This window comes from Carlito syrichta, unplaced genomic scaffold (genome assembly GCF_000164805.1).
Source record: "Carlito syrichta isolate Samal-C Ts95f unplaced genomic scaffold, Tarsius_syrichta-2.0.1 Scaffold108683, whole genome shotgun sequence".
Taxonomy (NCBI): Eukaryota; Metazoa; Chordata; class Mammalia; order Primates; family Tarsiidae; genus Carlito; species Carlito syrichta.
The window spans coordinates 328,470-343,868 of record NW_007052779.1 but is presented as its reverse complement, the minus strand read 5'-3'; the positions used below and the strand labels follow the sequence as shown (position 1 = coordinate 343,868).

General features: G+C 34.6%; 1 protein-coding gene across 1 annotated transcript in view; it reads left to right on the top strand.

The window, feature by feature from the left end:
* The window catches only part of IPO11 (importin 11), a 190,210-nt gene that overhangs the window by 56,207 nt on the left and 118,604 nt on the right, over positions 1-15,399 (top strand). Inside the window, exons 17-21 of the mRNA XM_008068467.2 lie at positions 1,196-1,272; positions 5,932-6,011; positions 6,665-6,745; positions 14,431-14,526; positions 15,217-15,330. Of these exons, the coding sequence (XP_008066658.2) occupies positions 1,196-1,272; positions 5,932-6,011; positions 6,665-6,745; positions 14,431-14,526; positions 15,217-15,330 (448 nt within the window). The remainder of the gene's footprint in view (positions 1-1,195; positions 1,273-5,931; positions 6,012-6,664; positions 6,746-14,430; positions 14,527-15,216; positions 15,331-15,399) is intronic.

Here is a 15,399-nt window from a genome sequence, read left to right as displayed (position 1 = left end):
GTCTCACTGTGTTGCCTAGACTGGAATGTGGTGGTGTGATTATGGCTCACTTATAACTTTGAACTCCGGGCCTCAAGTGATCTTCGGCCTTGCCCTTGCAGGGTGCTGGAATTGCAGGTGTGAGCCACTGTGCCTGGCTTGTTTTTGCATTTTAAGAGAATGATTTTGATGTGTTATAACTAAGTGTGTTTGCTAGGAGTGTTTGGTAGATACTCTCTTAAAAGATTAAAGAAATTCTTTTCTATTTATAATCAGATAAGAGATTTATAGCAAATATTAGTTATTGAATAGGCCTTCCTTCCCTTTTTTGGTTACTTTTGTGACGATCATAGTTTTTCTCTTCTAACTTCTTTTGCGGGTGGGGGTGGTGAATAGATAAAGGACCCAAACACTTCTGCCGTAAACCACCACTCGTTTATCTTTCATGTGCTCATTGTTTTATACTGCTGATGTAGTTAAATCAACTTGTAATTGGCCTTGTGGCACTAAGTTCATATTTATTAAACTTTTAGAATAAATTATTTTCTCATCAAAGGACACAGCAATTACACGTGGCAGAAGAACATGTCAAGAAGATCAAAACAGCAAAATAATTTATATGCCTCCATGACTAGTCCATAATAGTTATGCCTTTGCTTTATTATGATAATTTCTTTATCATACAGGTTCTTTAGTGTATGCAGTTGACCCTTGGTATCCATGGGAAGTAGGTTCCAGGACCATTGCTTATACTCAAATCCATACGTAGACAAGTCTCATGTCGAGAACCTGTCTATCTATCTGGACATAGATATGGATAGAGATATATAGAGACATATATATGAAAAGTTGACTTTTCATTACTTGAGTTTCACATCCCACAAATACTATATTTTTGATCTTTGATTCATATTTGATTGAAAAAGACCCACACATAAGTGAACCAGTGCAGTTCAAACCCATGTTGCTTAAGGGTCATCTGTAGTTACTTTCCTTACTGCCTTTGCTATCTTATAGAAATAATATTTCATAATTTGTAGATAGATTTTTTTATTTTGAGTCATTTGGTAATTTTTTCATAGATAATTTTTATAACTTACTATATTGTTCATTTTTCTTTCTTCCTTTACATGAGATCTTTCTTACATATAAGTTATTATATTAATGGCTTTAATGAGTGTCGAAAGTAATGTAATCTTTTTTTTTTCCTTCTTAGGTTAGTAACGTTAGAAAACAGCCCATGTATTACACCAGAGTTGCTTCGTATATTTCAGAATATGTCACCACTTCTTGGTATGTGTTAAAGCATAAACTTACTAATGATTTTGAATGTAAGCATAATTTTAGGGCACTATGGCTGACTTTGAATTATACTTTCCATTTTGATTAAAGTCCCTGATGTTGACAAATAAGTCAAATGGTGTTTTAACAATTTTAGTTTTTTTAGATATACCTTTTTAGAATCATTTCTGCTTATTAAAAGTGAACGTTCAGGCTCGGTGGCTCAGCCTGTAATCCCGCACCTTTGGGAGGCTGAGGTAAGTGAATTGCCTGAGCCCGCGGGTTCGAGACTCTCCTGGGCAACTTGGCGAGACTTCATCTCTACAATAAATCAAAAAATTAGCCGGGCGTGGTAGCGCGCTCCTGTAGTTCCAGCTACTCGGAAGGCTGAGGCGGAAGGATCGCAGGAGCCCAGCAGGTCGAGGCTGCGGTGGCTGGGAGTGTGCCACTGCACTCCAGTCGGGGCGACAGAGTGAGACTCCAACTCAAAAAAATAAATAAATAAAAGTGAACATTAAATCACATCACTTTGTGACAAATTTTATAATAAAAACAAAAAATATTTTTAGGAAACAAACTACAAATTAAGCTTGAACTTTGCCTGGTAAAATTTCGACATTTGGTAGCAGTTTTTTAAGATATTTAAAAGACTGTACAACTGCTTCTGTATTCTATGGCTTTATCCAGCTTCTTTTACAAAGGGATTTTATGTTCAGTTTTTCACAAATGCTGTTTGTATATATTTTTCTCTTTTAACTCAGGAACCACCAAAGTACTGATTATTAAATATTAGGAAATTACATATTGTTTGTTTGAAATATTATTTTTGAATGAGCTATGAAATCAGAGAACTGGGTACTCTACTAGGAATAGGCTGGTCTCTTAGCCTTTTTGGATGACATCTAATTAGATTATTTTCCCAATCTGAACATGTATTCTGATGGTAATTAATAATAAATCTGTACTTTTCTGTTACATATCAGTTACGATTCTGAACTATGTAATAGTGTAAAAATTTTTTAAGTTATATTTTGTTTATAGAGCTGCTTTGTATGGGAGTTTATCAGTGCAAGTTCACAACTAAATTCCTGCATATTTATGGTCTTTTGACTAATTTTCAGTCTGCAAAAATATTTTCTTGTTTTCATTGTTTATAAATTGTATTGGAAAAGTTATTAAAGTTTTCCTGTTGAGGGATCCCATTCTTCAAGACTCCACCATAAAACCTCTTTAATTTCTTAATTAAAACTTTGAGTATACTAACTAAATAGTTTACTATTGTCACGAGAAGACACTGAGTTAGGAAAACACTAGGAAAAAAAGTATAATTACTAAGGCAATATCTGAGGATTTTTTTTGTCTTACAATATATTTGTACTGAGAAATTTATCAGAGGCAAAATGAAGTATAACGGCACACCAGGAAAATAGACTAACCTTTGAAAATGTCAGCAAATGTGAACTAAAATGCAATTATAACCGATTAACTAAACAAAACATTTTCTTTCCTTCCTTGTTGGGTGACCATAGTGGCTAGATATTTTCTCTGAATTTTCTTATTCTTCTCCCTTTCCTCAGAATAAGGTGAGGTCTCAAATAATAACCAAAATAATCATTTTTCTAAGCAGAAATAAAGCCACTGGCAGGAAGTTTCTCATTTTAATTTAAAAAATACGAAACCAACAGTATTGAATACTTTAAGATGTTTAAGTTAATGATTTTTAGGATGTATTAATTAATTGTGCTATATTCAAGGCTAAGATTTTTTTGTAGAAGCTGAGGAATTTTAAGTTGAACTGAAAGTAATTCTATTAATTTAGTTCTAATGACTTTTTCCTTTAAATATATTTTATAGTGTTAATTTACTTAGTATTTTCATTACTTAAAAGATGAGTATCTGACTGGCTCTTGCTCATGATATTTTGAATGCCGAACTGATGTTCCTTAAGTGGTAGAATTTTTATCCTGGTAACTTCCTGTCTAGTTTGGAAGGGACTAAGTAGATTTCCATTGCATCTCTGTAATAAAATTTATTAATTCCCTATCCTTACAGAAATTTAAAGGAACATATAAAATGAAAATGTAAATTAAAAATAGGAACAAAAGCTGAAATAAAAACAAAGAGGAGCAGATTATAAAATTAAAATATTGCTAGTATATATGAATCATATATGTACATAGCATAACTAGATACATTGCTGGACTACCCATTAGGTTTACCTCAGAGCCCTCTAGCAGTCTGTGAAAAAAAAATCCTAATTATATAAATCAGGGATTGAAAATCTTGGTTCTGTTGACATTTGAGTCAGGCAGTTCTTTGTTGCGGGATGCCTTCTTGTGTATTGTAGGTATTTAATAGTATCCCTAGTTTCAACTTAATAGATGCTAGTGATGACAGCCAAAAATGTTTTCAGGCACAGCCTAATGTCCTGTAGGGGACAAAATTGCCCCTGACTGAGAGCCACAGACTTTGTTGTTTGTTGTTTGAAAATAAATACAGATCTGTTGCATGATTGAAGTATAACACCTGGAATTAGAACCAGACAAAAATGTTTCTCACTAGGAACTCATAGATGTAGTGAACAATTGTTCACTACCTTAAAATCGATTATTAATTTGGGACTATTTTTGATGTTATCATTTAATACTTGTTGATAACATGTCCAAAAAAATTTTGTAAAAACTATCCTTTAATAAAAGCTATCCTGGGCATGGTAGAGACATGAGAAGCAGTGTGAAGTGACCTAATTACCCAGGTATTTGTATTGATCCAGGAATTGTTTTAGAAGAAATGCTTTCAAAAATCAGTCCTTCTTAAATATTGCTTCTTTCAACATAGATTTTGATAAACTTTTACTTGACAATTATTTCACAGTTATATCCTCTGACATGCTGGAATGAAGCCATTCTCAATTCTCACTTGAATATAGACCTTACCCCTTAATTTTCACAGTGGTTGCCAGTTGCTATTCATTGTTTGTTTGCAAAAAAAGTGTGCACGAGTCCAGACTTTCTCCTTGAGGGGGAAATGATAATGTGAATTTCCCATAAGGATAAAAGGCCTCTTTTATCTTCAGATTTTTTCTTGTGTTATAAAAAAGATACTTAGATGACAGCTTTCTTTTTCTTTGTTTTTTTCCTTCCTTCCTTCCTTCCTTCCTTCTTTCTTTCCTTTCTTTCCTTTCTTTCTTTTTTAAACTAAAATTGGAGTCTCACTTGGTCACTCAATTGCATGAAAACTACCACAGCCTCTATCTTCTGGGTTCAGGCTATCCTCCCATCTCGGCCTTACAAATAGCTGGGACTACAGGCATGCACCACCATGCTTGGCCATTTTTAAATTTTTATTGTAGAGATAAGGTCTATACCAAATTACCCAGGCTAGTCTCAAACCCCTGGGCTCAAGCAGTCTTCTCACGTCTGCCTCCCAAAGGGCTGGGATTACAGGTGTGAGCCACTGAACCTGCCCGCTTTTGTTATTTTTTGTTTCTTTTATTAGCCTAGTAACCAGTTGATCATTTCATCTCTTCTTCCCATCCTCATTTTTTAAAACTAGACTGTCAAATCCTGAAGTATGGAAACTAATGACTTTAAAGACATTTTGAGCTATAGAGGGTAGGATTATCAGTCTTTTGTGAAAATAAATGGAAAATTGGCATCTGAATAGAATATTTTCTCACTTTTATTAGGATATGAGCAAGATAAGAACTCAAGGGCTGATATTTTGCCAGAAATTTAAAAAAAAATTTGTCATGTTGTTAGTGAATAGAGTTCCTAAAATATTTGCCACAAAGAATGGCTAATATATTGAGGTCGTGCTTTCCTCAGTATAATTTTATGCATACAATCTGTTGTATCCTTATTGTGTATAGTGAGACATATATAATAGCACTGTATCAGCACTTATATTCAATTTTAACAAAAGAGTTTCTACTTGGCACTTGAAAAAAGAATAGCTAAAAACAATATCCTTTTCCTGTGTTATTTTAGTAATTACATGTTTAAGAACATTTTTTATATGTGGGTTTTTTTTATATGGGAGCATATTTGAAGAAAAAAACCCAAAGATTCAGAATATCTAAATATAATATAATTTTTTGGAATATAATAGAGAATCTTTTCCTAAATAAGCTAGCATATTTAGTGCCAGTACACTAACACTTAGAACACTAACACTCTCATTAAGCAGATGTCAACATATGATGTAAAGTGATTCATTTGCATGTTGTTTCCCATGCTAACACTAAAATTTTAGTTTGAAATGAAAGCCTAGTCAACTGGTTATATAGCTTTTTTTTTGAAAGAAGGAAAAAGAGAGAGCTTGATATTTTTTTCTAAATATCCTACTAATGAAAAGTAAGTGAGGTAGGATTAAGTTATGGGCTGATGATAGTTTTTATTTTTAAAATTTTATTTATTATGACAGGATCTTGCTCTGTTGCCTAGACTGGAGTATAGTGGCACAATTGTAGTTCACTGTAACCTTGAAGCCCTGGTGATACCATTTTTTATATATATATTTATAGATAGTAGTAGTCTGAATAGCACTCAGAAAAGGTTTGTAAAGAAGGGCATATAACTTAGTTTTAAATAAAAATCAATCACTTCATTTAAACTAATTTTGAGCAGTGAATGAATTTGTCTTTTTTTGTGAAATTTATTGTTTTGGCAGAACTAAGTTCAGAAAATCTCAGAACCTGCTTTAAGATCATCAATGGTTATATTTTTTTATCATCAACAGAATTTTTACAGGTATGTTGGAGTATTATTATTATTATTTCATTCTAAGAAATTATGTAGATATTTGATTATTTCTTATATGGAATTAGGAGGTTCCTCCACCCCGTGTCCTTTCCCCCCATCTCCACTGTAATCATTGCAATAGCTTTTTATTTTATTTTTATTTTAAAATCAGGGGTACAAGTGCATGTTTGTGACATAGACATATTATTTAGTGGTAGGGATTGAGTCTTGGATAGCCCATTCCCCAGATAGTGAATATTGTACCAGTAAGTAATACCTGGATCCTAACTCCTTTCCCCAAGGAGGTGGCTTTCCAAACTTTAAAATTGACCTGTTACTTTAAGGGAGAGAAAAACGTTGATTGTGAGCATTCCCCACTGCAGGGCAGATGTGATGCATGCAGTTCTAGTGTTATTTAATGTAGGAAATGTGCTGTGTAAGTAAATATATTCTTGTACTTTTATAAAAATCATTGTATCGATAAACTCTTTTATTAGGTATAAACTCTTTTCTTTGACTTTTCTTGAGAGTTATAATTGAAACTTCATATGCTTAGACCTTTAGTGTATAATGTCAAAAAATTAAAGTGATCTCAAATTGAATTTTATGCCTTTTTGATATTGCAGATATATTATATATATTGACTTTTGATTGAATTTCAGACATATGCAGTAGGTCTGTGTCAGTCTTTTTGTGAGCTGTTAAAGGAAATTACTACAGAAGGTCAAGTTCAAGTGCTCAAGGTATTGTCATCTTTTAAAATGAATATCTTTATGAGTTTTTCACTTATATTTTAAGAAATCGTATTTTCATTTGGGTGTGGATGGTCAACAAGAAGGAGAAGAATTGATATAATTCTGGACAGGTTATTTTCTTTTAACAGTATATCTCTGGACCAGATGTGTCAAATTAGGTTGTGTATACAGATCACCTGGCGACCTTGTTAAAAGGCACTTTTGGATTTCCAACATGCTCTGAACTGATTGGGATGTTGCCTATCTTGAGACCTTATTTTGTATAGCAGAGATTTAAAAACTCTTGTAAATTGTCCAACAACTATTGATACCTGATACTTCTCAACCATTCATTTTGTTAGCTTGCTCTGGGGATAAAATTTTTACTTTATGATTTAGTAGTTAAACAGTTTGAGTTGGTTATTGACGTTAGAGTACCCTTTTGAGATTGTGTATAAATTTTTTTTTTTTTTTTTTTGAGTTGAAGTCTCACTCTGCTGCCCAGGCTGGAGTGCAGTGGCATGCTCACGGCCACCGCAGCCTCAACCTCCTGGGTTCCAACAATCCTTCCACCTCAGTCTTCCAAGTAGCTGGCACAGGCATGCACCACCATGCCCGGCTAATTGTTTTTTATTTATGGTAGAGGCAAGGCCTCACTCAGTTGCTCAGGCTGATCTCAAACATCTGGACTCAGGAAGTCCTCTCTCTTCTGCCTCCCAAAGTGCTGGGATGACAACTATGAGCTACCGTGTCTAACTTGCAGATTGTGTATAATTAAGAGCCAACAGGATCTAAGTTGTATATTATCTTCATATATTATATTTGTATTAAGGATATAAATAGTATTAAATGTCTATATTTACATATAGACAAATTTATACTTAAATATATATTAAAGTATGTATTACGTATATACATGTGCATGCATATGTATAGACTATATATGCTTTATGTGTGGTTTTTGAAAGAAGATGTAGCTGTTAAAGGTATCACTGTTTTTCTTTCCTAATTTCTTGTATTTTTATACTAAATAATATTTTAGGAAAATGGGTTTAACTTTGTTCCTGTATATGAAGACTAGAAGGCCTCTCAAAATTTTTGGCATTTTTCTGTTCTCAGAGTTCTATTATAGCTATAATAATAGTTTTTAATATTAGCTCATGTTTCCATTTTTAATATCTCTCAGATAATGTTTCTTAATATAGTATGCTTTATAACATTTTAAATATATTTTTGACTAAATGTCACTTTCATTCTAATTTCTGATGGTATCTGCAAGTAACTTTTGTTCTTTGAAGCAATAAATTACAATGTTATAAAAATTGGATAGAGAGACCAATATGCTTTCTTCATGAGCAAATGATTTAGAGGAAAAATTGACTTTATTATATTTTGTGACTTGGAACAAGTTATGTAGGTTAATACAGTTCTGTTGTAGAAATACTCAAATTTAAATTGCTAACATTTCTTTAATTTGAAATTTTGTCAATGTTTGTGCATACTACTTTGAGTTTTTAAATTCTCATTTCTGTCATGGTTCTGTATCAAGCATTATTAAGCCAGGTTTTTGTACTCATCGTGATAAGGCTTAAGGTGACATGAATATTTTTATGATGCAGTTTATTCTGTAATAAAAATAATAGCTCTTACTAGCATATACAGTGTGCCACACATACCTAAGCACATAACATAGAAATCATTTAATCCTCACATAAACACACAGTGATAGTACTTGTCCCCATTCTTACAAATGAGAAATTAAACCACAAAATGATAAATAATTTCCTCAAGGTCACACAGCTATTAAGCATTCGAGCTGGGAAAAAAAGTATTGGAGCTGTGTTATTAAACATAGGCATTCCGATTTGAAGATCTATGTTTTTAACCATTTTGTATGCAGTATAAAGCTAAATCAAGAAAATCGAGTCCTAGGAACAAACTGAAATCCTTTGTTTTCCACAAAGGTTTTAGAAACACAATCTTTTGCCAGGTGTATTTGGAAAGGGATGGGTTAAAACTAAAGCGCAAGCCGGGCTTGGTGGCTCAACCTGTAATCCCGCGTCTTTGGGAGGCTGAGGTGAGTGGATTGCCTGAGCCCACGGGTTCGAGACCCGCCTGGGCAGCAAGACCTCATCTCTACAATAAATCAAAAAAAAATCAGCCAGGCGTGGTAGCGCGTGCCTGTAATTCCGGCTACTCGGAAGGCTGAGGCGGAAGGATCGCTGGAGCCCGCAGGTCGAGGCTGCGGTGGCCAGGAGCAGCCACTGCACTCCAGTCTGGGCAACAGAGTGAGACTCCAACTCAAAAAAAAACAACAAAAAAAGAAAAAAACAAAAACAAAGAAAACTAAAGTGCAGAAGTTCTATTTATAATAGCAAAATGCTGTTAGAAAATAATTAGTAATAGATGATTGAATGAGTGGAGGTATACCGTGATTTAGTTATCCATACAGTGGAGTATTATGTAGCATTAAAAAGGAAGAAGTTCTCTATATGCAGCTTTAGAGTGATAATGAGAATATAAGCAAAGAGCAGTGTGTACAGTTTTCTTTTATTTAAAGAGTGGAAGAAAGAAAATAAGGAAGAATAAAGCAGGCTATTTCGCAGGAAGAGGATCTATCAGAAGCTAGATCTATCAGGATGTATATCTGTTTTACACTTCATTCATTCATTTATTTATTTTGAGTTAGTCCAGGCTGGAGTGCAGTGTCGTGATAACGGCTCACTGCAGCCCTGACTTCCTCAGCTCAGGTGATCCTTTCACCTTAGCCTCCTCAGTAGCTGGAACTACAGGTGTGCACCACCATGCATGCCTGGCTTCTTTTTCTGATTTTTTTTTTTTTTGTAGTGACAAGGTGTTGCTGTGTTGCCTAGGTAGTCTCGAATTCCTGGGCTCTAGTGATTCTTCCGCCTTGGCCTCCAGAAGTGCTGAACTACAGGCATGAGCCACTGCGCCTGGCCTGTTTTATACTTTAGAGTTTGGAGCCATGTAGAGTTTTCACATAATTAAAAAAAGAAAAAGCAGTTTCTAAAGATAAAAAACAGACTGAAACATGTGAATCTAACTTTTATGATGTTGGTGGCATAGTCATCTCAGAAGAATATTTCAAGTCATTTTAATACTTGGTATTTCACATGTGTATCCCTGGTAGGATGTTACAGCATAAATAAAAAGAAATTTAAAATTACATTCAACAGTGTTATTGTTATCAATAATATTGGTATTGTTAATTTGAAACTCGTATATGAAGGTGTTCCCCCCCAAAATTGGAATTATCTCTTAGAGGACAGGCTTCCCCCACTAGTTAAGTGTTCTGGGAACCCATCAGCATCAGTGTACCAGCCAGCAATGTTATGAGAGGCCATGTTTGGCGTCAGTGACTTTTTTTGGAGATTCTTTCAGTGGGGAAGCCCATTTCATGGTGGGTGATTTACGAGCACACCTACCCACACTGTACTGAATGTTTAGCAGTCTTTGACCAAAAAACAGCATAACTACTGTGCCCCATCCTCCCTAATGATCTGATCTCATCCTGAATGATTTTTTTGTTTGAAAAAAAGTCCTCAAAGGGAAACATTTTGCTAATATGGAAGAGGTGAAACAAAAAACGACAGAAGACTAATAGGCACCAAAGGTGACAAGCTCAAAAGCTTTCGAGCAGTGGAAAAGCATCATAATAGGTGTATTGCATCAGACAAAGCATTCTTTGGAGGTGACTGAAGTTTAAACATGTAAGAATAAATACACAGTTTTTTAATAAATAAATTCCAGGTTTTTGAGGGTTCCCCCCCCCCATTATATATGTAGTAGGTAGTAAGAAAAGTAGTAGGATCTGGGATTTTTCAGTATAAGACAAATAATGTAGGACCATTTCATAGGATTTCCCACAGGCATCTCCAGTTCAGCGTGTCAGAATGAATCTTCATCATCATCATTATCGTTATCATTATCATCATTGGTACCACAGTTGAACCTGTCTGACCAAACAGGAAGACTGGGAACAACGCAGGACCTTTCACTTTGGTTCATGGTTCACTGTTCTTACTTATCTTGTCAGTTCTACTTCTGGGTTTTCTCTTGATTCTGTTGCACACCTCCTGCCCTCAAGTCTGCTAATGGCATTTTTCTGCATTTTTTTTTTAAACCAATCTCATCTTATCTAGCTATGTTTCCTGACCTTTTTAACTTCAAAGACTTCATTATCGCCCTGAAATATTTGTGTATCTTTACACAATAATTATTATACCTTCATATAGAAGGAAAATGAATAATGACAAGAGTGCTAGTTTTTATTTAATGGTTCTTTCAAATTTAGGTCCTAAGAGTCATGATGATCTAAATATGTATATAAATGACTGTGTTGAGATATGCTGTTTACTCCTTCAGATACTGCTTTGTTCATGTGTGGATTCCCTGACTCTTCATGTTAATTCTGAACAACCCTCCATCCCCAAACCTCCATGGATTCCTGTGGATTGGGGCCAGCCACAGCTATATATTATTGTCATAAAATGTTTTCAAACCTTATGTTTGTTTTTCCTTTTTAAAAAAAGTTTTAATTAGAGTTTTACACGGCATTGTTTAGAGTCAACTTAGATGTGTAAGGTTTCTTAAAGCTCTGTAATCAGCAGTCCTGCCGGACATTTTTCCTTGCTCAGAGACAACCACTTATATTACAGGTAGCTGATTATTTTGTATGTGCCTTCATATCTGTAAATAACACTCTTGTGTTGTTCCCTCAGGAGTTGTTAATTTTGGGCACTATGTATTAACTTCCTTACCTCATCCATCCATGCCTTCATCCTCCAAATCAAGTTATATTAACATTTTTGTTGGATCAATTTTTAATGTTTACATTATGATTCTTATGTATCTTATCCAATGCTGAGTCTTGTAGTTAACTGTGGTTACTTCTCCTTTTCTGTACAACCTTTTGTATTCTCTGGAAGTAATAATTATCTTTTTTGTGTGTAATTTTTTATGTACACTAAACTCTTTGACGGATGTCTCAGTTCAGTATGTTCGGAAACATCAGGGATTCTGTTACTTTAATTTGCTTGAAGCAGTCTCTTCCAGAGCCATGCTGACTCTCCTCTCTGAGCACCTCCTTCTCCAATGTTGTAGCTGCTGCATCTTGTTCCTAGTGGTCTGAAATTTTACAATGATGTACCTTAATGTAGGTTTATTTGAATTCATTACATTGGGCTCTTTTAGTCTAGAAGCAATCTATTTTAGGTTTTTTATGGAACATATATTGTCTTTGTTCTTCTGGGTTGGGGTCACTTCAGATTTTGCAGAATTGAAAATATCTGACACTTTGTTTCTTAGATGGATCTTCAACTGGGTTTTCTTATTTTATTGTCCTCTTTGCTTTCTTCTTCTTTTTAGCTTCTCCTTTCTCATTCCTAAAGGTAAAAGTGTTGCTAATTCCTGTGTTTTGGGGCACAGAGGAGGAGACAGAAGATGTATGCAGTAAATCTGTTTGCTTGTCAGCATTCTCCACTGACAACTTGCGATTCAGCTTTCTATGATCTGATGAGTCAGTTTCCTGCTGAATTTGTTCTTTCCTCCTGCCAGTATTTTTCTCTTACTCCCTTTGTCTTTTTAAAATTATCATGCCTCCAATCCTTTTACCTTAATTTTAGTGAAGTTTTAGGATGGAGTGAAATTAAACATGTATTTAACAGTCAACAGATTATATTACTTTCTACTCATAGATAAATACTGTCTGGTGATATCTGCCTTTAAGACTCTCTCAGTCTACTAACATATTCTTCATGTTCATCTCTTTTTTTTCTCACATTTAATTTTTTCAAAAAATAAACTTTACTGAGGTCAGATTTATTTCTGTTTTGAATTGTATCTCCTCCTAGCTTTAATCAGGAATTGATATTTTTTAAACCTGTATCTCTTGATAGGTAGCATAGTGCTTTGTCCATAGTAAAAGTTTCTATGTTTTTAATCTTTTTTTGGATGTTACCTTCACTTCTTGCTCAAAATTACAGAATATTGTCCACCATGGATGCTACATGCTTACCTTTGAAATGTGTCGAAATACTTATGACTGTTTTTGGTTGTAATAGTATTTGGAGCACACTGTTGGCACATAATGAGCAGGCTCTGGGGATGGTAAAATCCCCTCAATGTGTGGAATAATTGTGCACAGTGATTGGTTTTCTCACTCAAAATATCAGTAGTCAATCTTGGGAAACATTGCTGGAAGTCATATGGGAAACTTGGTTCTGTCCTGAGGCCATTACTTGCCCACAACCTCCTTAGATGGTACCTGTTTTCTTTCCCATTTCTCACGTCTTTGGGCTGGAAGTAAGGGGTAGATATCCTTCTTGTTCCTCATTGTTGCTTCCTGACTACTGCCTTCCTTTCCCCTAAAAAATAAAACAAAAATAACAACAACAAAAAATCCTACCCTGTTTTGAATTTCATGCTCACTCATTTTTGTTATAGAGGGAACATCTCACGCATATAAAAATAATTTCCATTTCAAGTTTTCACGAGTAACAGTCAGTACTTGTGATTAATCTGTATTCTTTTAAAAGCAATATTATTTCCAACTTAATAAATGTGTGATATATGTGCAACATGCCCTTTCTCTCCAATTTTTTTGATAAACAAAATGTAGATTTATTTTTGGACAGTGAGTGAGTGTAGATGTAACTAACTTCTTTTTTCACTATCAGAAACCAATATTGGGTCAGACACAGTGACTTATGCTTGAATCCCAGCACATTGGTTAGACCAAGGCTGAAGGATAGCTTGAGGCCAGGATTTCAAGACCAGCCTGGACACCATAGTGAGAACCTGTCTCTACACACACAATTTTTTTTTTTTTTAATTAGCTGGGCATGGTGATGCACTTCTATATTCATAGCTACTTGGGAGGATGAGGTGGGAGGACTGCTTCAGCCCAGGAGTTCAAGACTTCAGTGAACCCTGATTTTGTCACTGAACTGCAGCTTGGGTGAATTAAAAAAACACACACAAAAAAGCCCCCTGCATTTTTAAAATACCTTTTACTGCTTCCATTAGTGCAACTGGTTTAAGAGGGGTTTTTTTGTTTGTTTTTTTGTGTTTTTTGAGTTGGAGTCTCACTCTGTCGCTCAGGCTGGAGTACAGTGGAATGCTTCTGGCCACTGTAGCCTTGACCTGCTGGTCTCTGGTGATCCTTACGCCTCAGCCTTCCAAGTAACCAGGACTACAGCCTCACGCTACCACGCCTGGCTAATTTTTGGTTTATTATAGAGATGAGGTCTTGCCAAGTTGCCCAGGTGGGTCTCGAACCTGCAGGCTCTGGCAATCCACTCGCCTTGGCCTCCCAAAGTGCTGGGATTACAGGCTGAACCACCAAGCTCAGCCTAAGAGTTATTTGTTTAAATTGCATGAGCATGAATTATCTTAACAGCATATGATACCTATGTTATTATGATGTGATTAAATATAATTTTATGCAACATGTATAGCTATGACTAAATTTTATACACTTTACATCAAAGTGCAGCTTTTAATTATCTTGTAAAAGTGTGCCTAGTGTCAGAATATTGCATACTTTGTGTACTTTGTATGTATTTTTAATTTTGATCTGTGATATTTAACTTAGTACATTGTTTCTTACCCGTGTTGTGTGAAGCAATGGCTTGCAGTATTGAGTCTCACCAATGTGTCTCTCTTGTTTTTAGGTTGTGGAGAATGCCCTTAAAGTGAACCCAATATTAGCTCCACAGATGTTTCAACCGATTTTACCCTGTGTTTTCAGGGGTATCATAGAAGGAGAGGTAAGATTTTTCTTATGCTTCTAAGTATTGTGTTAGACTCAAGGGTTCTAGTTTTGATTATTCTCCTTCATTGGCAAATCATGTCTTCATCGTTAGATAAGAAAGAAAGACTTTTCTTAACATTTGGATTGTATTAAATTAAGTAAATTTTCAGGGTTTTTGCATAACTTTTTGACTTTTTTTTACTCACATAGGATAGCAGAGATTTACTTTGACATCTCATCTCTTTCACTGATATGAATGTGTGTCATACAATGATTTGTAGTAGTGGAATGGTTAGTGACTTAGTTTAAGGGCTTGACTATGAGAATATGAAGAGAAAAAATATTGATAATGTTACTATACAGTGAATGTATGAAACCAATGATTATTTTCTAAGCCAAGTGTCTTAATTGTAACTGTATGTAAGGAGCATTTTATGTAATATCAATAAAAAATGTATAAATATTGTTTCTTTTTCTTTATGTACACAGAATAAATATATAATTCATATAAATATATATAGTACATATAGTTCGTTATATATTTAATGAGTTAGATCTCGGGCAATATTGGCAGTCCTGAGGAAAAGTAATATGGAAGAGAATGCTGTTATTTTAGAGCCCTGGTAATTGTTACTATGCTGTGATTGTTAATTTTTATACTTTTAATCTGACTCAATTTCACACGCACTGTATTTTAATTGTACAGAGGTATCCTGTAGTGATGTCCACATATCTTGGTGTTATGGGTCGAGTCCTACTACAAAACACTAGTTTCTTTTCTTCACTTCTTAATGAGATGGCACATAAATTTAACCAAGAGGTAAGAATCAGTATGCTTAAATTTAAGGATGTCTCTATCCAAATATAAACTGGAAATAGCTTGACAAAA